This window comes from Macroventuria anomochaeta (genome assembly GCF_010093625.1).
Source record: "Macroventuria anomochaeta strain CBS 525.71 unplaced genomic scaffold BU25scaffold_6, whole genome shotgun sequence".
NCBI lineage: Eukaryota > Fungi > Ascomycota > Dothideomycetes > Pleosporales > Didymellaceae > Macroventuria > Macroventuria anomochaeta.
In genome coordinates, this window is record NW_022985367.1 from 397,135 (window position 1) to 416,967 (window position 19,833).

General features: G+C 52.6%; 8 protein-coding genes across 8 annotated transcripts; 5 read left to right on the plus strand and 3 right to left on the minus strand.

Annotated features, from left to right (window-relative positions):
- The first annotated feature begins 1 nt into the window (after position 1).
- Positions 2-910, plus strand: BU25DRAFT_245695 (uncharacterized protein). The gene is made up of 2 exons (XM_033701579.1): positions 2-361; positions 413-910. The coding sequence occupies exons 1-2, from the start codon at positions 245-247 to the stop codon at positions 743-745; spliced, it is 450 nt and encodes a 149-aa protein (XP_033564898.1). The 5' UTR covers positions 2-244; the 3' UTR covers positions 746-910.
- Positions 911-2,837: 1,927 nt separating this feature from the next.
- BU25DRAFT_488863 (uncharacterized protein) lies at positions 2,838-5,402 on the plus strand (the record flags this gene model as incomplete). Its single annotated transcript, XM_033711379.1, has 5 exons — positions 2,838-3,504; positions 3,752-3,852; positions 3,907-4,201; positions 4,290-4,321; positions 4,782-5,402. 5 exons carry the CDS (start codon positions 2,838-2,840, stop codon positions 5,400-5,402), a joined length of 1,716 nt encoding a protein of 571 aa, XP_033564899.1.
- On the minus strand, positions 5,289-7,128 carry BU25DRAFT_407989 (cytochrome c1, mitochondrial precursor). The gene is made up of 5 exons (XM_033705695.1): positions 6,977-7,128; positions 6,685-6,842; positions 6,533-6,595; positions 5,881-6,480; positions 5,289-5,824 (listed from the first exon to the last, which is right to left on the minus strand). The coding sequence occupies exons 1-5, from the start codon at positions 7,052-7,054 to the stop codon at positions 5,710-5,712; spliced, it is 1,014 nt and encodes a 337-aa protein (XP_033564900.1). The 5' UTR covers positions 7,055-7,128; the 3' UTR covers positions 5,289-5,709.
- A 1,331-nt stretch (positions 7,129-8,459) lies between these two features.
- BU25DRAFT_407992 (uncharacterized protein) lies at positions 8,460-11,530 on the plus strand. Its single transcript, XM_033705696.1, has 2 exons — positions 8,460-8,879; positions 8,929-11,530. The coding sequence occupies exons 1-2, from the start codon at positions 8,728-8,730 to the stop codon at positions 11,417-11,419; spliced, it is 2,643 nt and encodes an 880-aa protein (XP_033564901.1). The 5' UTR covers positions 8,460-8,727; the 3' UTR covers positions 11,420-11,530.
- A 133-nt stretch (positions 11,531-11,663) lies between these two features.
- BU25DRAFT_386794 (uncharacterized protein) lies at positions 11,664-15,044 on the plus strand. The gene is made up of 2 exons (XM_033704409.1): positions 11,664-12,620; positions 12,675-15,044. The coding sequence occupies exons 1-2, from the start codon at positions 11,990-11,992 to the stop codon at positions 14,858-14,860; spliced, it is 2,817 nt and encodes a 938-aa protein (XP_033564902.1). The 5' UTR covers positions 11,664-11,989; the 3' UTR covers positions 14,861-15,044.
- A 1,018-nt stretch (positions 15,045-16,062) lies between these two features.
- Positions 16,063-16,565, minus strand: BU25DRAFT_245848 (uncharacterized protein). The gene has a single exon (XM_033701581.1). The coding sequence runs from the start codon at positions 16,456-16,458 to the stop codon at positions 16,126-16,128; it is 333 nt and encodes a 110-aa protein (XP_033564903.1). The 5' UTR covers positions 16,459-16,565; the 3' UTR covers positions 16,063-16,125.
- A 914-nt stretch (positions 16,566-17,479) lies between these two features.
- On the plus strand, positions 17,480-18,488 carry BU25DRAFT_245896 (uncharacterized protein). The gene is made up of 2 exons (XM_033701584.1): positions 17,480-17,745; positions 17,801-18,488. The coding sequence occupies exons 1-2, from the start codon at positions 17,623-17,625 to the stop codon at positions 18,443-18,445; spliced, it is 768 nt and encodes a 255-aa protein (XP_033564904.1). The 5' UTR covers positions 17,480-17,622; the 3' UTR covers positions 18,446-18,488.
- Positions 18,489-18,531: 43 nt separating this feature from the next.
- On the minus strand, positions 18,532-19,473 carry BU25DRAFT_334718 (uncharacterized protein; the record flags this gene model as incomplete). Its single annotated transcript, XM_033702543.1, has 1 exon — positions 18,532-19,473. The coding sequence occupies one exon, from the start codon at positions 19,471-19,473 to the stop codon at positions 18,532-18,534; it is 942 nt and encodes a 313-aa protein (XP_033564905.1).
- Between the last annotated feature and the right edge of the window lie 360 nt (positions 19,474-19,833).

A 19,833-nucleotide genomic window follows, 5' to 3' on the forward strand; every position in this document is an offset into this window, starting at 1 on the left:
CAAATGCCTAACATTGATCGTCGATTCTCCTAAACAACCTGTTCGCAGATCAAGAGACAGCAACGGCGGTTTTCGTCTCAAAAACCAGGGTCAGAACGGAATCGCTATGATCAACAGGGCTGTAGGCCGGAACGACTTTCCGGAAGGCAGCGTTACACTCGATCAGGCGCGTCAATACGTGTAAAGCCTCAGTGGGCTACTGGACGACGCAGACTTGGAAGTGAAGTCGTGCTCGTACTGGACGATGACCTCGTATGTTACGGACAGACTGCAGTCACATGGAGGCCTTGTGTTCATTGCTGGTGATGCTGCCCACACAATGCCGCCGACTGGAGGCTTGGGAGGAAACACGGGTATCGGTGTAAGTTTCGAATCGTGGATCGAAACCTCTTATCGCTGAATTGCTGAATAGGACGCACACAACTTGGCCTGGAAGCTGGCTTTCGTGCTCAAAGGGCAAGCATCCCTATCGTTACTTGAGGGCTACACGATTGAGCGGCAGCCTGTCAACGCATTTACAGTCGACCAAGCGACAGCTCGATTCTACAACAGAATCGACCACGTCCAGCCTAACTTGACAGTCGAATTGGGTTATCGGCATCCGAAAGGCGCTGTTGTTCGTAGCCAAGGAGAAGAGGTGATCAAGGCTTTGAAAGCCCATCATCGCCTTCGGGAACTGCAGGATCCCGACCTCCGCACGTCTCTCTCGGAAATGGTGAGCAACGTGTTTCTACCCTGGATCTGATCAAGCAGAACCTGGTGTTGGTCGCCACTAAGCCAACTCGCCATGGATTGAAGCCGCCAAGGCAGTAACCACCCTGAAGCTTGCTTCATACGTACTGCATGAGTCTTCGAGCCCAGTTCAGGATGCTCAGGGCACACTTAGGGCGAAGTGCAAGCTAGGCAAGGTGAAGCCTTGTTGGTGCAGCCCGATGGCTTCATAGCGGGGAGGGCAGAGACGCGAAGCGAGGGCTACCTGGACGAATCAACGAGGCGTTGCGCGCGATCTTGGGTAAATGAAGCGTGCTGCCATGTCGAGTAGTCCAAAATAGGACGAATCAATCATCGTAGTAAATGAACATGTTGCTCTGGCTGGTGTACGTGATGTGCGATGTGCATGTCGGAGGTTTGGAAGCCCGCGTCAGATGCAGAGTGCGGAATCTAACTCGCTTTGTCATAACCAATCAGGTACCCCTTGTGCTGGAAACCAGGTTGATTGGAGATGCTTGCCCTTGAAGATGACTAGGCATTGAAGCTTGACACCGGTGGCTGAGATGGTCTCAATGATAGATACCCACTCGCAATCCTCTGGAGATTTGATACAAGCTTTCTTCTTTGAAGAGCTTGCAAGCACCTGTGCATTTGTGTATACCCCAAGTGCAACTCCAGTCTCATCCACATTCCATATATTTTCATACTGTATGCCTAGCTCAATCCTAGTACGCTCAAATAGCTCAAGGAAGGCACGTATAATGTCATAACTAGCTGCTGTAGTCCTTGCACTCTAAATGGTTAGGCCAACTATAGATGCAACGCATGGGTTGCGTTGGATGAAATGGGGGTACCCAGAGTTGCCCGAGTAGCTTGTAATTGCCGTTCATGTGGAGGATTTGGGTTGCCATTTCTTGTACGCGTGGGTGAGATGGCGGCTGTGCGTGTGAGTCCTCTTCAAGTACCCACTCTACTAGAAAGTGCTCTTGTTCCGGAGTCACTTGCTGTTGTTGTTGATGAGCTATTGTGTTGGGTTGGTAACCGTTGGTGCGCTCTTGGAGCGTTGATCGGGGAACACCATAGGCCTTAGCAGCCTTCCGCTGACTTGTAAAAACACCAGCATTGAGATTGCTGATAGCAGGTTGTATAGCTAGCTCACAGGTATCCATTTTGAAAGTGTGGTGTTGATAATATAGAGCGTCAAAAACTGGGTAACGCGTTGTGGTGGAGTGGCCAGTCACTACATGTGGCCGAACACTATATGGCCAAGCTTACCATGAGTGAGTTAGACTGATCTCGGGACGAGACGAGTTTGCGGGGGCAAGGTGTTGTGGGGAACAGGGTGAAGCAGGTGCAGCAGCTTGGACTGCCCTTCGACAGGTTCCGGCATGCGACCGTTTTCTCCTTCCATTGCTCCATACTACACCATCTCTCATGACACTTTCATCTTCATCATGCCAGAACAGCTAACCTGCGATCAATGCAGCTCGATCTTCCAGCGGCGCGAGCACTGTTTGCGCCATCTACGCACTCACACGAAAGAAAGACCTTTTCAATGTTCGGTCTGTAGACATGTGAGTTCATCAGTCGTAGTTGTCTAACGCATATGTTGATTGATGTATACTAGACCTTCGGCAGGATGTAAGCTCTTCATCAAATAAATTATTAGACATATCAGTGGTGTTCAGATATACTGTAGCAACTCTCTGGCACGACATCACAGTTCTACCCATGCTGAACCCATTACTCAGATGGTCTCGTCAAGGACTGTGGAACGACAACGAGTCTCCCAGGCTTGTAAGCGTTGCAACACCTCTAAGATCAGATGTGATGGCCAGCTTCTATACGAAAAATGTTCCTTGTCGGACAGCCATTCCTATTACGAAGAACCAAAGAAGCGAAAATCAAAAGCACATCCAAGTAGTAACCAGCCAACTAAGCGAATAGCCCACGGTAACGACATCACCAACAACGACCCGGGTACAAGTGATATCAGTGAAGGCCAACAGACACCAGCTGTCCAGCCCCAACCTATAGCGTTGGCGCCGCTGTTGGGAATGAACACCGTAATGCAGTCTTTCACAATACATACCTCTGGCCAGTCAAGCTCATAATCCCAACCCGAGATGGATCATCTGATAGGTTCCAACGAGATGATCCCATACAGCAGCACTTTCGATCTTTTCAACGCGCCAAACATTTTGGGGTTTCAGAATGATTTTGACAATCTCGGGTGGATGACAGGGAGCCTCGACCCGTACTTACGGCCGATGTCGTTCGATTTGGGCGAGGAGTTTGACATCCTCCAAAACACAGGCGGTCCAGATGCGACCACTAGGCAGACAACCGCATCCGCAGCAGCTGGTGCACCCCTTGGACTGCCTCCTACACCGGCTTCCGATATTGCAGATCTCTACGGCCGCAGTCACTCGTCTGCCCTGGACAAAGACACTGTCGAAGTTAGACAATATCATCCCACTTCAATCGATGTTGATGCAACTCTACACTTTCCGGATGTTGACCCGGCTTCGCTTCTGGATGCTGAGCTAGAGAAGTTCGCTCACGTGGATCCCCTCACGAGCGAGAAAGTGCATGCTATTACACAGCTTGCCGAAGAGATACAACGAGAGCCTTATCATCCTCCTTCCACCAACACCAAGCTGCCACCGCAACCCATACTCAATGCTTGGGTTCAACTGTACTTCGAATACTTCCACCCTGTCTTTCCTATCCTCCACAAACCTACCTTCTTATTGCCAGAAGTCGATCCGTTGCTTATTCTGGCTGTCGCAGGTATTGGTGTCCAATTTTCAAATCTCAAAAACGCAAAGCCCTACGCACGAAGCATACATGAACTCGTAAGGCGACGGCCATCTTCCCAGGTTAGCACAAGTTTACGTACAAGCTGCTCTTCTTGTGTAACGTGTCGCTTGCCGAAATCTTACAGGCAGTTCCAATAGCACTCGCCCGCCGAAAGGGAGTACTCGAAGACGTCCTTCTACACGAGAGAATTGCTAAGCTTCAACTGCCGCGCGAGCAGACTTGGCCGTACACGACCACCCCAAGCTCTGGTCCAAGCCTCTGAAGATGATCGTCCTCGCGAACATCTGCCTCATGGTGTTCAACGGCAATTTCCATGCGGTATGTTCCCACACTTCGCACCTCTCTTCTCATGATACGATTGACAGTCTCCAGGCCTCAATCACGACCTCCTTTGGTGTACTGATCGCTGAATTCCGCGTCGGATACCCTGACATCGCACCACTGGTATCCTACTCCGTCCTGGTCATCGGGTTAGGCTGTCTCCTCTGGACTCTGGCGGGCGTGGTCTTCGAAAAACGACTCGTCCTAATCGTAGCCAACCTGATATTCCTGGCAGGCTGCATATGGAGTGTGTACAGCAAGAGTCTCGAAAGTCTGTTAGGGAGTAGGGTACTAGCGAGTTTTGGCGCGGGTGCGGTACAGGCTGTTAGGGCGAGTGTGGTTGGCGGTACGTCTCCCCTTCTCCTATTCTGAACACTCATATTTTGTTTCTGATGGTACGATAGACGGAACACGATGTTCTAATACGCACGCAGAGGTCTTCTTCGAACGCGACTATTCCTCTGCCGTAGCCGTGTACTCCATCTCTCTATGCGCAGGTGCGCAACTCGGTCTCCTCTTCGACAGCCACATTGCCCTCAACCTTGGCTGGCGGTGGATATTCAAGCTGTGATGTATCCTCATCGGCGCCAATGTGTTGGCAGCTATCTTCCTTTTGTCGGAAACAGCGTTTAGGCTCGATGCTGGGACAGGCGCCACTGCTGCTACGTTTGATGCGCAGTTGGAAGAGGTGCAGACGAGCAAAGGAAAAGGGAGAATGTGGGAGGCATTGAGGAACAACACGGTCGTGTGGAGACATCCGCATGTTCGGAGCGAAGGGCTCAAGCAATGAGCCATAAGCTTTGTCTTGCAGTTAGAGTTTGTGCTGGACCCCATCATCTTGTGTACCGGTAGATTGTGGGGCATCGTGCTGTCCTGGTAAGCCAATGCTCGCTTGTCTTCTTGCAACGTATACTGACAACCTCCAGGTGCTCATCATATCCGTCACAACCGCGCAGCTCTTCTCTCCGCCGCCATTCCTTTTCACACCCGTGGAACTGGGGAATGGGACCGGTATCGCCTTTGTAGGCATCATCTTGGCTCTCCCGATCGCTGGGCCAGTTACAAACGCTCTTTCCAGGTGGATGACAAAGCTCAATAGTCGCCATGAGCCTGAGTACCGTCTATACAGCATAGTCATCCCGTTCCTGCTATGCTCACCCGGTCTCCTGCTCTTCGGCTACACATACATCAAAGGCTCGCACCAAGGACCAGCGGTCGGGTACGCAATGCAGGCCACAGGTCTTGTACTCGTGCCTGCGATAGTGTTGTCTTACGCAAGCGACAGCTATCCGTACGATTCGGCAGAGGTCATGGCTTTCGTGAATGCACTTACGCATCTCATCCCGTTCGCGATCAGCAAGATTGTACCGAAATGGCTGGCCCGAGATGCAGTGAAGAAGCTGTTCATCGGGATGGCCGTCATCCAGTGGGCGATCTTCTTCGGTATTACGATGCTGCTTATTATATTTGGAAGAAGATTCGGGAGAAGACGGCGTGGTTCCACAACAAGTACGGTTACAAGCGGGTTGTTGGATAGTTGTTCGTAGCTGCCATTGCTATCTAGTTCTTGATATCGGTCGTCGTCCTGGAACTGACTTGGCGCGCCTGAAGTGCTACCCACACGTATCGTCTCCCATCGTAAGCTTGTATCGATATCGGAACTTTAGTAGCACTACAGACGTATCAGCAGAATACGGCGCAAGAACAAAAGAAAGATAATTTCTACAGCGTATCACTAAGCTAGGAAATTCCAGAAATCGTATTTTGGAAGTAGCTGGCACTGTACAAGATATAGAACACACGCTTCCACTACTCGGTCCTTCCAACTCCTCCGGATGCAAAACTACGCCACGTCTATTGGTTTGTCTTGCCCTGGTTGTTGGGCTTAGGAACGTAGTCGAGAACGCTCTTCTTCGCGGCGGGCGGGCTGTAAAGGATCTTGCGGGTCTTGAGCGGTGCCCACTTGTACCTGTTACATATGTCAGCCCCAAATATCCAGAATTATTTCCTCCTCGAGAAACTGACCTCTTTACCCAGACGCTGAGAGTGAACAGCACACTTGTGACGGCCAGGACCTTCCAGCCCATCTTCTTGCGGTCGTCCATCTCCGGCTCAGCGGTCCAGTTGAGGAACTCAACAACGTCCTTAGCCATCTGCGACGTCGAAGCCTGTGTTCCGTCCTCGTATTCGACCAAGTCGTCGTAGAGCACACGGGCCATAGCGATACCGGTACCAGGGAAGTAGGGGTTAAAGTTGAGGCCCTCCTGGACGACGGCACCGGCAGGCGGCTCCTCGGGGTAACCAGTCAACAAGCTGAAGATGTAGTTGACACCACCGTGGCGGGCCTTGACCATGAGCGATAGATCCGGGGGCAGAGCACCGTTGTTGGCAGCGCGGGCAGCCTCGTCGTTCTTGTAGGGAGCAGGCATGTAGTCAGAGAGCTTTCCGGGACGCTTCTCGATCTCGCCCTGGTCGTTGGGCTCGGTATCGTACTCGTTCTCTTCGGCGAGAGCCTTGGCCTCATCGACGGTCATCATGGTACCGACGAGCGCTCGGTACGGGACACGAGAGATAGAGTGGCAGGATGCGCAGACCTCGCGGTAGACCTGGAAACCACGGCGGAGACTTTTGGTGTGGTTAGAGCAGGCATTGGCTGACCGGAACTTTGTGCACTTACGCCTGGTGGTCGAAGGTCTTGTTCCACTTGGTGTGCTCCCATGGGTACTGAGTGGGGTGTAGACTGTAGACGTCCTGTCAGCCTCTGCGCGTATCTGTGTTCCCCCTGCCATAATTTCGCTGCAATCAATTGTGGATTCGAAGGGCACTCACCCTTCTTCAGCGGGTGTCATGGCATCGGCGTTGCCTCCGTAGAGGTGGAGGTACCATGCGACGGAACCGATCGAGAAGATGGTGGCGCCAGCGGGGAGGGCGTTGTTCTTCCAGGAAGAGCCAGCTCCCTCGGCGGTGGAGGAAGTAGAGGCGGAGCGCTGTATCACCCAATTCGTCAGCAATTGTATCAATGGGCATTGTAAATCCCATGACCGATGTCGCCGGGCTGCAGATGGAGTCGTCTAAGCTCGCAGGAGCTGGGCGGGTTGTAGAGGGCTTCCGGGTGTCGTACCGAAGCTGTTTTGCTGGCAGCATTGCGGGCTGCAGCGCCGGCTGTGCGCGCCGTACGCAGTGCTGATCGAGCCAACATGGTGATGTGAAGGTGGCTCGGAGCCTACGGAGAGGGGAGAGGGTCGATGGGGTGGACGGCGGTGATGATACCAGACGTTGAGCGCAAGAATCGTGCAGCAGGAAGGCACGATTCTTGGCACGTTATTCAGCACGCAGATGATTGGTTAGCGCTCAATTGATTAGCTTCTCACTGGTCAGCCATCTCGACCACCCTCAAATCAATGATTCCATAGACTTCAGCTGCACGAGACAGCCTCGGGTTTGTAGCGAGATGTAGCTCTTGCCCTTTCAATGTACGCGCAGGCACTTCGCAGCTTCTGTGAGCAAGTCCTAACGATCGGTCGTGCCGGAAATGCAGTATGCTCTTCCTTACGTTCAAGGGTCCTGCAAGTGCCATGCGGCGACCAAGTTGCATCGATATGTCTCTTGCAGATCTCGAGATATCTTTCATACTGGTACCACATGTTACACGTTGTGAGCGCAATCCAGCTGAAGGACTCCAGCAAGGCCATGAGTACACGCCCGGGTTCTCCCGAAAATCTCCAACCCCGTGATGTCTGCTCTGCACTTGAGGTCAACAAGCTTGACCTGAAAACCTAAATGCAGATGCAGTAATGGGCAGACAAGTTATTCCGATGCCAGGTCGACGTGTGTTTTCGAAGCCTAACCGCTAATCAATTAGTCCAATTTCAGGTAAGGGAGGTGGCCATGCAAACTATGCAGTGCTGCCAGTGCTGCCATCAGGCGCTGCTTTTGGAAGTTACAGTGTGAAAGCCCTCAGCTTGTGCAGAACAGCGGTCAGCACGAGCACCACGTGCAGAAAGCTCTCGACCTAGGTAGGTCCTGGAGGCTACAGGATATGACACTCCGAGTTAAGTCTTCGAGTACCCTCAAAGGCTATCCTCGAGCATATGACATCTCTCAAATTGACGAAGATGCAACGAGCCAAGAACAGCAACGCATCTCACGTCACTGGCTACAACAGGTGTTCGTCTGATCTGCTCGAAGGTTTTCCAGAACAGGTCGTGAGCGCTAACCTCCAAGGCCGTGCAACAAGACTATTTCTCCGATTTTTCTCTGCATGTCCAGACGCAGCACTATCTAGGTAATATGTTGCAGTACTTCTATACCCGACGACTCATGAAATTTCGTGAAGGGCTCAAACGAATGCTTGTAGTCTGGCAAAGACTGACGACATGTCGCCAGACCCCAGCGCGTCCGTGATGGGTGTGCGCTGGAGCTGTTCATTGCGGTGTTGAAGAGAAAAGATTGGCCGAGATGCGAGGTTTTATGGTTGGGGCGCGTGCAGCCCTGGAGACTTGGCGTGATGTGCCTGCAGATTCGCGTCTGCTTCCGCCGGCGCGCAGTCTTCCCAAGTGATCAGGGTTCACTGCATCGCAGATAGACAAGTAGATGCGTTGCTTCAGACATCATGGCGGCCTGCGCAGAGCAGATCACGCGTTCACAACAGTGACAGGGCGGCTGCCCAGGCGCGCGGTCACCGCCTCGTTACCATTGTCTGTCCCGCTCCTGAGCCCTCGCCGCAGCTTGCTGCATACAAATAGCCCCACGAAAGCTACTTGCTACCCCACCAACACGTCTCGCATCACAAACACAACCCCGCGACGGACCACCCAGCCCTCCCGACACACTCCCTACATACCCGTCAGACACTGCTCCCACCGCCGCAATATGTGTAGACATTCTGGCGCAGACATTCACTCCCATGTGGACGTCACCAAGTCCCGCGAGGTGCTGCCCACCAATGTCAAGCCGATCCACTACGACCTGACCCTCGAGCCAGACTTCGAGAAGTTCACATACGAGGGCTCAGTGACAATTGAGTACGTAGGCGACCATGGTACCAGTAGGCCCTTGTGCTAACCTAACCAGTCTAGATGTTGTCGAAGACAGCACTTCGATCTCCCTCAACACCAACGAACTCAAGATCCACTCGACGAAAATCACCGCCGGAGACCAGGTCATCTCGAGCAACCCCAAGGTCACTCACGATGAGGACAAGCAGACAACGAAGGTCGACTTCGACCAAACACTCCCCGGCGGCAGCAAGGCGAAGCTCACCATGACCTTCACCGGCACGCTGAACGATGACATGGCGGGCTTCTACCGCTCGTCTTCAAAGGCAGCAGACGGGTCAGACACATGGCTGGCTACCTCACAGATGGAGCCCACCGATGCTAGGCGGGCGTTCCCCTGCTTCGATGAGCCGGCACTGAAGTCAAAGTTCACCGTGACGCTGGTCGCAGACGAGAAGATGACATGTCTGAGTAACATGGACGTGGCTTCGGAGAAGCAGGTAGACTCCAAGGTCATTAGCGGAAAGAGGAAGGCCGTCACATTCAACCCCACCCCACTTATGTCGACATACCTTCTGGCGTTCATTGTTGGAGAGCTGAACTACATCGAGACCAAGGGCTTCCGTGTCCCTGTCAGGGTTTACGCTCCGAAGGGTAGCGACATCGAGCACGGCAGGTTCTCGCTCGACCTCGCTGCGAAGACTCTGAAGTTCTACGAGGAGACATTCGACAGCTCTTTCCCTCTTCCCAAGATGGACATGGTCGCCATTCCTGACTTCAGTGCAGGAGCCATGGAGAACTGGGGTCTGATCACCTACCGCGTGGTTGACGTCCTCATCGATGAGAAGAACGCCGGCGCATCCACCAAGCAGCGAGTTGCTGAGACCGTACAGCACGAGCTTGCCCACCAGTGGTTCGGCAACCTGGTCACCATGGACTTCTGGGAGGGCTTGTGGCTCAACGAAGGATTTGCAACGTGGATGTCTTGGTACTCTTGCAACGTCTTCTATCCTGACTGGAAGGTCTGGGAGGGTTACGTTACAGACACACTTGCGAGCGCATTGTCCCTCGATGCGCTGCGCAGCAGTCATCCTATCGAAGTACCCATCAAGCGGGCGGACGAAATCAACCAGATCTTCGATGCTATCTCGTACTCAAAGGGCTCGAGTGTCATTCGTATGATTTCGAAGTACCTGGGGGAGGATGTCTTCATGGAGGGTATCCGCAGGTATCTCAAGAAGCACGCCTATGGTAACACCCAGACTGGTGATCTCTGGGCCGCTCTGTCCGATGCCAGTGGCAAGGACGTCGAGAAGGTCATGGACATCTGGACCAAAAAGGTCGGCTTCCCAGTCATCAGCGTAACCGAAAACTCCGACTCCATCCATCTTAAGCAGAACCGTTACCTTCGTACAGGTGACGTCAAGCCTGAGGAAGACGAGACCCTTTACCCAATCTTCCTGGCTCTGCGTACCAAGGAGGGTGTGAACGAGGATGTCACACTGTTCGAACGTGAGAAGAACCTCAAGCTCAAGGACACAGACTTCTTCAAGCTTAACGCTGACCATGCCGGTTTCTACCGTACTTCTTACACCCCTGAGCGACTGGAGAAGCTTGGTGTCGCTGCTAAGGAGGGTCTTCTCACCGTAGAAGACCGGGCTGGTATGATTGCCGATGCCGGCTCTTTGGCTGCTTCTGGCTACCAGAAGACCTCTGGTATACTGTCGCTGCTCGACAGCTTCAAGCAGGAGCCTGAGTTTGTCGTCTGGTCGGAGATTGTTACCCGAATTGCCACACTGCGCGGCGCATGGCTGTTCGAGGATCAGGAAGTCAGGGATGCCCTCAAGGCATTCCAACAAGATCTGTGCAGCGGCAAGGCGCACGAGCTGGGCTGGACCTTTACTGAGAACGACGGTCATCTTGAGCAGCAGTTCAAGGCTATGATGTTCGGCGCGGCTGGTCTTACTGATGAGGCCATCACTAAGGCGGCGTTCGATATGTTGGAGAAGTTCAAGGCCGGTGACAAGAAGGCGATCCACCCCAACCTCCGAGGCAGTGTCTACGCCATCGTGCTGAACAAGGGCGGCAAGGCAGAGTACGACATTGTCGAGAATGAGGCCATCAATGCCGAGACAAGCGTTGAGCGCAACACTGCGTTGCGTGCACTTGGACGAGCCAAGTCTCCAGAACTCATCCAGCGCACACTTGACCTCTCGCTCAGCAAGGATGTCAAGACCCAGGACATCTACCTGCCATTGTCCGGTCTTCGCGGACACGCAGAAGGATGCAATGCGCTTTGGAAGTTCACCAAGGATAACTGGGACGAGCTTGTCAAGAAGTTGCCCATCAGTCTGCCGCTGTTGAGCTCCGTCGTTGCCATTGCTACATCCAGCTTCACCCACCGCGAGCACATCCAGGATATCGAGGCCTTCTTCAAGGACAAGAACACCAAGGGTTTCGACATGTCGCTTTCTCAGGCTCTTGATAGCGTCAGCGCAAAAGCTGCTTGGCTAGCGCGTGATTCGGAAGACGTCAAGGCCTGGCTCAAGGAGCACAAGTACTTGTAAAGGGCGGATTGCAGTGGCCGTTGTTCACAACTCCAGTATTTCGAGCTGAGAGAAATGACATAGACAATTGTACAATATCAATATAGCAATAGACACATCACTCACATTCACATGCACTCGGTTATCGTTTTTGCATGTGAATGTTTAAAAATGCGCTGACACAGCAGCTGCAGGACTCAACAGCGACAATTTGGGTTAAAGTTGCCGTGAGCCTTCCGAAAGTGGAGACGCAACGTCAGCACGGGTTTCCCCAACACGCCATGCCGCTAGATGTGAGGACAGTCAGTCAAGGCTTCAAGCCTGTCTCTGGACAAGACATTTGCTGGGTTATGCAGGACTCGACATTGACGCAAGCCAATTCACTCGTTCCATCCCTCCAACTTTCGCACGACTGGCATTGAATGCGCTCGCTGATTTCAGAATACCACAATGCTCATCAAATCCACCAAACACGACGCTTTCGTATAGCAACAGACCACTTCACTGGATACGCACTGCACGTCATACTGGTCGCCATATACCCTACTCCACATCCACGACGTGTCTAAAGCCCTGGAGCTGCACGGCGCAATGCACGAACCAGACCCCTCAGACGCGCAACTGGATGCGCCTACTGCCTCTGAAGTCGAAACACTCGAGCTATTCCGCCGTTCACCGCACCCATACCTTCGTCACAGAGCAGGCTTGAGCAATGCTCAGACTCCCAGCGAGAACTCAAGCAACAATGCATCGGCATCTCGAACACCCCCTCGCCCATCCGACCGCACAATATCCGACGAAGACCGCAGGAAACGCAGGAAACGCAATTCACAGTCGCCGAGCGAAAGTGGTACAGAGGCAGATGACGAAGGCTATCAATTCGTAAAAGCATTGCCTGCGCCTCCCTTAAGGCCACGCAAGGGTCTCCGTGACAGTCAGGGATTGCGAGAGGAGGGGCTCAGCCCACTACTGACCCCAGCACAAATCGAAGAAGAAGTGCGCAAATACTCCGAGGGGTATTTTCAGGAGAAGCAAGATGAATCACAAGCTGGAGAAGCACCTCCAACAGACAAGGAAGCGAAGGCAGCCCGGCAAAAGTACACCAAGAGGCGGCGGAATGAAGTGGTTAGGAGGACAACTGAGACAGCGCTGTTGGCTGGAATAGGCCTCCTCGCTGTCAATGGCTGCGATTGTTGGCTAAAGCTACTCGAGTGGCATAGAGGTGCGTTGGAGTTCTAAAATAGTCGCACAAACACCACGGCTAATCTGTGCTTAGCAGAGTTCGCTACTCATGCCGCGGTCATGGCAGGCGCCATAGGACTGTATCCTCTCAGACTACTCTACCATTCATGGAAGGCAGACCCTCCCTCGACGCTTCGATTTCGCCAGCGGATACGAATACCTGCTTCGTTCGACCCAGCGCCTATTTTATACCCTGTCGCCTTGCCTGCATTCATCTCGGTCTCCCTTTTTGCATCATACCGAAAACCATTACTAGCTAACATCATACTTGGACTGGCTGCATTGCCACCGCAGCTGGTACCGTTCGGCAAGCCATTATTGGGCTACTCCTCAGCTCACTGGCTCATCTCGATCCTACCGCTTCTAGCCTCAGAAAATACCGATATACCTTCGAAACTGCTCGCATCGCGGCCATACAAGCTCAAGTTACCTCCGCCGGAACAAGGACTTGACCCCGAGATACTGGTGTCACTCTTCCCGTTGCACCAAGCTCTACTTCCACCTCTCTACTATTTAACCACAACGAGCTTGCTGTCGACAGAACTGCATCTGCTTTCCGTTGGTTTGATCAACCTTTTGCTCTTTACGACATCCCCGCAGGCGGATATTCTCAAGACCCTGATGTGGCTGGGCGGTGTAGGACTCTTCGTAACATGCGGAAAGGTCCTTAAATGGGGTGTTGCGCTTGCTAGGATCCCACGATGGCGCTTCAGACGTGCCGGGCAGATCATCAAAAACCAGCGATCTTTTCTGCAAACCCTGAACGAAAGCTTGCGACCCAAGCGAACTCAGAGCGCAGCACGAGGACACATCTCGGACAGTGATGCGGACGAGGATGAGCCCATGTCGGGATGGCCACTCCAGAAAACCATTAGCTTCAAGCTGAATATATTAGACTCGATGCGCGGCAACAACTTGGCCAATGGGCACGAACCACAGTCAGCAGTGGATGCGAAGAGAACCAGCTTTGACGGTTTCAACAATGTCGCTGATCAAGCTCATGGAGTGAGACGTATGCGCAGGAACACATTGCCCGCTTTGGTGGCGGATGATCATACGTCGAAGCACCGACTCTCAAATCGGAGACGCTCAAAGTCAATCGCACAGTCTTACCTATCCTTGACACCGACTCAGGCAATGATTAGGAAGTGGGCGTACGCTGGGTACTTCTACATGGTTGTTGTGGTAATGATCCTCGGTCCGCTGAGGTATTTCATTGGCAAATATGCACTTCATAACCATGAACCATTCGGCTGGGCCATTAGCTACCTCTTTGGTAACATCCAGAGAGTGCGCTGGGAAGTGTTTTACTGGAACCTCGATTGGTGGATAGCTTTGCCACTAATACAGGACTCAGATGACTTGACACAGACAGCTGCAAACCTCGCACCGGCAGACTACATTCGCAGTACCCTCCTCGGCGAAGCAAACACTCGACTCCTACTATGCGCCTACTGCGCCGGTATCATAGTCCTTGGCCTATTATCTGTTTTCTCACTATCCTCAGTAGTCGAAGTCGACACCCGCAGAAAAGTGTTCCACGGCACCATGGTAGCCATGTTGCTACCGACCATCTACATCGATCCCTGTTTCGTCGCACTTGCACTGAGTCTTGTCCTTGCCATCTTCTTGCTCCTTGACTTGATCCGCGCAAGTCAACTACCACCTCTATCTCGACCTATCGCTACCTTCCTCACGCCGTACGTCGATGGACGAGATCTACGTGGACCCGTTGTCGTCTCACACATCTTCCTATTGATCGGTTGCGCTATCCCACTCTGGCTTTCTTTAGCAGCTGTTGGTCGCACAGGCGATGAGCCATGGGAAGGCTGGGAAGCCACATCGCGAGACGTCAGTATGGTCGCAGGCGTCGTCTGTGTAGGTATGGGTGATGCAGCAGCATCGCTCATCGGCAGGCGCTACGGCAGACGCAAGTGGCCATGGGCTGGTGGGAAGTCGCTCGAAGGCTCATTGGCTTTCGCCGTGGCTGTCACCATTGGCCTTGTGTTTGCTAAAGTCTGGTTGCACTTTGGCTGGGGCGATGTCAATGCAGTACCGAAGACGACTATAGAGCTAGCAGTTGATGCATCACTCACGGTCGCGAAAGCAGCGCTGTGTGCTGTGGGTGCTAGTCTCAACGAGGCGGTACTGACAGGCGGAAACGATAATGTGATTGTGCCTGTGGTGTTGTGGGTGCTTGTTAGAGGGGTTAGACTATAGTCACATAGACCACAATGCATACACGTTATGACTGACCAGGGGTTGTTGCTCTCTGGCTTGGCAGGAAGTGACGACTGGCACTGGAAAAGAAATGCATAAAGGCACGATGTTCCCATCCCCTTTCTGACCTGCTTTTTTTCCCACTTCCTACCTCCTCGCGCTCCCTGTCCAAACGACCCGCACCAGCCTTTCCGAACGCTCGACCAACCAGATCTCAACAATCCTCAGCCTCACGCTGTTGCCCTGTACGCCAAGATGTCCGACCACGTTAAACCCTTTACCGACAATACGTTCCCGGCGCCCCAGGAAGACAGGTCCGTTGTATCTGATTGGGCCTTTCGCGACCTCGTACCTGGGCAGATGCCTACTGCATGCGCGTTGCCCTCTCCGTCAGGATTGGAACAGCCAAAAACTCCCCTAGACAATGCTGGACCCCCAGAATACAGCACGCAACTGATCTTATTGGGTGAAGATCCATCTGATTGGGACTGGTCAACCTTGCAGGAAGAGGTGGATGATTCCGGGCTGTAGTTCTGTGGCTGGATGGCTCTGAACAGGGCCTTGGTGCCCTTGCCTACCGGCGAGTAGAAAAAAAGATATGTGTAATCCGGATTTGTCCAGTATTCCGCATCAACTTGTCTGTTTCTATCCAGGCTGTCGATCCAAGAGCTTCGGACGGCAGGCTGAGTTGGATTGGCACATGCTCAAGCATGGAATACCACATTTTTTCTGCCCAGCGCAAGGCTGCAGGTTCAGTAGCGAGCAAGCTTTCACTAGGAAGAACAAACTCAAGGCCCATGTCCTAGCTGGACATGACGACAACACGACCTTCAAGTGTTATCAGTCTGGCTGTGGCAGGGTTTCTACGCGCGATGAGTTTTCTATCCATGATCGCCGCTTCGCGCACTTGACAAACGGCCGGAAATGCCAATCCCAAGGTGCGGATTCGAGGTGCTGCATACTACCGCCAACTACTCACTCGATTGTCTTCTACAGCATCTGGCCGAACACGAACTGGGATGCTGACAGAGGTCTGCAGGGCTGCTTGGGATGGAAAGAATACGATGCAACCACTCTGAAGGTAGTCTGCCCATTGTGCCCCCACACCGACCAATTCCATCACCACAAAGACTTCCATCGTCACTTCATCTTTGCTCATTGCCCTAGTGCTCTCGCCCCGAGCCTGGGGCTCGTCACTGGTTCTAGACCCGCAGGTTTTGAGATGCACAGTCGCCAGATTTTCATTCATCCTGTCTGGGAAGATGTCAAGTGTCCCTCTCCTTCTGCTGCAGTCTAGTAACAACCTCATGTGAGCACTGACACTGGAAGGCACTATGATGGTTCGATTTTGATTCTTTTGTTTGCGTTGCTTGTTTTGGTCTACAGTCGCCTTCCAGCACAGTCAAGTTGGAGATTACATCACCGGTGTTGAAGTGCTTAAAGCCGTTGAAAACGAGCTTGTAGCCCTCGGTGGTGATCTTGAGGTCGTTGTCTCGTGGGTTTACTGTGCCACCGATAAAGTAGTTGTTCTCGATGATCAGCTTTAGTAGCGGTCTGCTTGCTCTTCGGTTCCGACGACGTTCGCTGTTATGCTCCATAGCGAGTGGTATCCTGGTAGCATTCCGATCGAGCTTTATTCGTCAGTTTAGGACCTGACGAAATATTGTTCACGTACCCGTCCGCCTCGGCGACTTTTCGAATGGCCTTGTACCCAACACTCCATGGCTGCTCTCCGCCACCGTACTTCTTTGGACCGAGGATCTTTAGAAGGCCAGCATGTTTCAACAGTGCAATCTCAGCTCGTGGAGACTTGTTCTCTTGATCCCTCAAAGCAGCGTCAATGGCAAGGACATCTGCGACTTCCTGAGCGCGCTGGAGCCAGACACTTTCATCATTTGGGATTTCGCTCCACTTCTGCTTGTATTTCAAATAGACAGCTGGGTTGCGGAAAGGACTTGCTTCGCGTTACTATGAGTAGTAGTGCTGTCTATGCCGTTCGTGGAAGCCATTGTTGGGTAGAATGGCGATAAAGTAACACGACTGAATTCATAACAGCAGGCCACGGCGTTCCCATGGCCGTGAATGCTGGAGCACGCTGAGCTTGCTACATATTGCGTACTATGTACCCACATATTGCCCAATCGCGGGGCTTCGATAACGGCGACTTCGGGGTTGAGGAGGAGACAGTTCCGTGACTACCTCCAGCGTCTCATGCTAGACTACAATACAGCCGATATATACCGATTTGCTGGTCCCTCGGTTATCAGGAACGTGTTCACTGCAGTGCTTATCGAGATACATACTGACAGTGGCGCCAACAAAAGTCGAGCCAACCAACGTCCGCCTAGTGCTCCTCGAACTACAATATCCGACGCGTTCGCAATTATTCATCGCAACTACCTCATCCTCCGCAACTCCATCTGCCTTTGGATCAAACATGCATCTCACGGCTTTCCGGTTAGAACTCAGGAATAAGTAAAATCGAGATCTGCACTTGGGACTCCAGCCTCCCGCAGGGGATCAGGACTCTGAGCTTCCCTCTACAAAGTACCGAGAAGTGTCGCACAGTGGCAGCTCTACAATCGAGTCCTTCAAGAGCAGATGAAACGTCAGATACCTATCAAGATCAGCAGATGTCATATGGAATTGCGCAGTAACAAGCTTATCAGCCAATCAGCCCAGAGACGAAGCAGAAGCCGCCCCCGCATTTCTTGAGGGCGCTCAGTGATGGTGTACAGGCAATAACTGCGATCAGAATTCTGATGGGCACGGTCACGCTCTCCAGTGCTTCGAATCCAATTCTGGTGCTCATCGATTCTACTGTGCCTCATCTTTGGCTGCCACGGTCCGTATGCGATCAGTTTGAGCAGGTCTTCGGCCTTAACGTACGATCCGCACACCGATCTGTACATCTTCAACGACTCGGCTAAGCACTCCCAGCTCTTGAATGATAAGCCTTCCGTCGTGATTGTGTTGGGTAATGACAATGATCCCGATGATTTGACACAGATCACGCTGCCGTTCGCAGCATTGGATCTCCAGGCGTCGTATCCAATCTATCCCAAGGCGACACCTTACTTTCCGATCCGACGAGCTGCGAACGATACGCAGTACACTCTTGGTCGAGCGTTTCTGCAAGAGGCGTATGTCATTGCATACTACGAGAGGTCGAATTCTTCGGTGCACCAAACGGTTTTCGATTACCAGCCGCGGAAACTTGTCGCCATCTATCACCAAGGTTATATACACACTAACACAAGCCCGACGTCAAACAAGTCATTGAGCGCCGGTGCTATTGTGGGGATCGTGATCGGTGTCGTTGTCGGATTGGGCATACTCAGTGGGGTGGTATGGTTCCTCTGGCGCCGAAGACAGCGCGATGAGACGTCTCCTGTGCCGTACCCCGAGAAGATGGACGAGCACTCGGTCGAGTACTACCAGAAGGTTATGAGACAAGAACCGCTATATGAGCTCAATCATGACGCTAGTGTGCAGGAAGCGGACAGCGAATCGCACGTCGAGCTCGAGACTTCGAGGATACATCTGGTATCGGACGATGCGCGACAATCTGAATTGCCCGGGTAGATGGCCGAATGTATATTACCAGGAGTTTCGATGTGCGGCCATTCCGATTACTCTTCTATTGGCGAACAAGGAAATCTTCGCGAAGTTTAGACCTTTCTTGCTTGCTGTGCTTCCATCCACGCTTGGATCTCAGTGAAGTTCCTGGCCCACACCACTTGCCGCTCATCTGCTTTTTTCCAGTCATGCAAATGAGGACAGTGGATGCCCAAACTTTGCAATCGTTCAGCTAGCTTTCTCTGTGAGCTGCCGAGTGGCTCATCGCGGATGCAAATACCCAAGTCTGCTTCAAGAAGGCATTCAATATCTGTCCAGCTGTCCCCAATATATACAATCGGTCTGCTAGAGTCGAGACTCGAATTTCTGGACTCGCAAGCCGGCTTCCGTAACCGCGCCATGTGTTCTAACTTGTCACCACTGGAGATGATCAACATCTCCGCGTCCTCCTCGGGACTGATCTTGCCATTTGACACTAGGTCCCTTTCAATGCCGCCAAGCTCGTTGGCATTGATTGCACCTTTCTCCACAGGTGCCCCTGCAGCTCTCAGACAGGAGCTGATGAAGTGACGACTCCAGTTGACACTCAGAAGATCCAAACCGTCATGACCTCGGCTTTGCCTTAACTTCAGGAATTGAGCGAATCCATTGCGCATCTCAACCTTCTTTGAGTCGATGAGACTTTTGGCACCTTCATCTAGAAGCTTCCTAGTCAGGCCTGCAAATATTTGCGATTCAGATACACGGTCGAGACTCGCCTGCTCCACACTCGCAAGAGCCTGAAGCAGCTTCTTCTCATCTTGTACGGTCCTCGGTAGCTTGCCGCCGGGTGCAAGCTTCTCCATCGCAGCGATGTAGTCGGACATGTAGGCTTCTGAAACGCGTTTCCATTCCTCAAGCACAGGCGAGTTGGGCTTGGAAGAAGCTGCGATACTGACGAGCGCATCGAGACTGTCGCGTCGGGTTATTGTGCCATCCCAGTCCAGGATCCAGTGTGTGGGTTGAGAAGGGTCGAGTGGAGGTCTTGCGGCCATTGTGCAGTGTAGCTTTGTAGACGTGCAAGAAAATTGATAGTAAGTAACGGGAGATCTAGATCCGCAAAATCTTGGGAATGTTCGTAACATTAAGTAGAGCTTCCGTTGAGGTGACGTGGTTCGCAAACACAACTGGAAGGGTTGATTGCAGCGAGTCACTGGAAATGAAGACGCAATACGAAATGCTCACGTGACCTTGTATACGAGCGCCTAACGAACTTGCAGTGAGCAACTCCCGGAAAAGCAATTGACTGGAGTCTCCGAATTGCAGTATATCGTGACAACTTTTGCGCAAAGTGCTTGTATCGTCTCCATGTTGTATTGAGAGCTGGCGTCAAGTCGTGTCGTGGCTACGTCAGA

What these genes read in the sequence shown, in the direction of transcription:
- BU25DRAFT_245695 (XM_033701579.1), top strand. Translation starts at nt 245, where the DNA reads ATGACCTCGTATGTTACGGACAGACTGCAGTCACATGGAGGCCTTGTG. An exon ending in GAGGAAACACGGGTATCGGT is followed by an intron (nt 362 to 412) that starts GTAAGTTTCGAA and finishes ATTGCTGAATAG; the next exon opens with GACGCACACAACTTGGCCTG.
- BU25DRAFT_407989 (XM_033705695.1), bottom strand. Translation starts at nt 7,054, where the DNA reads ATGTTGGCTCGATCAGCACTGCGTACGGCGCGCACAGCCGGCGCTGCA. An exon ending in ATGACACCCGCTGAAGAAGG is followed by an intron (nt 6,596 to 6,684) that starts GTGAGTGCCCTT and finishes GGACGTCTACAG; the next exon opens with TCTACACCCCACTCAGTACC. An exon ending in CTCAGCGTCTGGGTAAAGAG is followed by an intron (nt 5,825 to 5,880) that starts GTCAGTTTCTCG and finishes CATATGTAACAG; the next exon opens with GTACAAGTGGGCACCGCTCA.
- BU25DRAFT_407992 (XM_033705696.1), top strand. Translation starts at nt 8,728, where the DNA reads ATGTGTAGACATTCTGGCGCAGACATTCACTCCCATGTGGACGTCACC. An exon ending in GAGGGCTCAGTGACAATTGA is followed by an intron (nt 8,880 to 8,928) that starts GTACGTAGGCGA and finishes TAACCTAACCAG; the next exon opens with TCTAGATGTTGTCGAAGACA.
- BU25DRAFT_386794 (XM_033704409.1), top strand. Translation starts at nt 11,990, where the DNA reads ATGCACGAACCAGACCCCTCAGACGCGCAACTGGATGCGCCTACTGCC. An exon ending in GCTACTCGAGTGGCATAGAG is followed by an intron (nt 12,621 to 12,674) that starts GTGCGTTGGAGT and finishes ATCTGTGCTTAG; the next exon opens with CAGAGTTCGCTACTCATGCC.
- BU25DRAFT_245848 (XM_033701581.1), bottom strand. Translation starts at nt 16,458, where the DNA reads ATGGAGCATAACAGCGAACGTCGTCGGAACCGAAGAGCAAGCAGACCG.
- BU25DRAFT_245896 (XM_033701584.1), top strand. Translation starts at nt 17,623, where the DNA reads ATGGGCACGGTCACGCTCTCCAGTGCTTCGAATCCAATTCTGGTGCTC. An exon ending in AGCAGGTCTTCGGCCTTAAC is followed by an intron (nt 17,746 to 17,800) that starts GTACGATCCGCA and finishes AAGCACTCCCAG; the next exon opens with CTCTTGAATGATAAGCCTTC.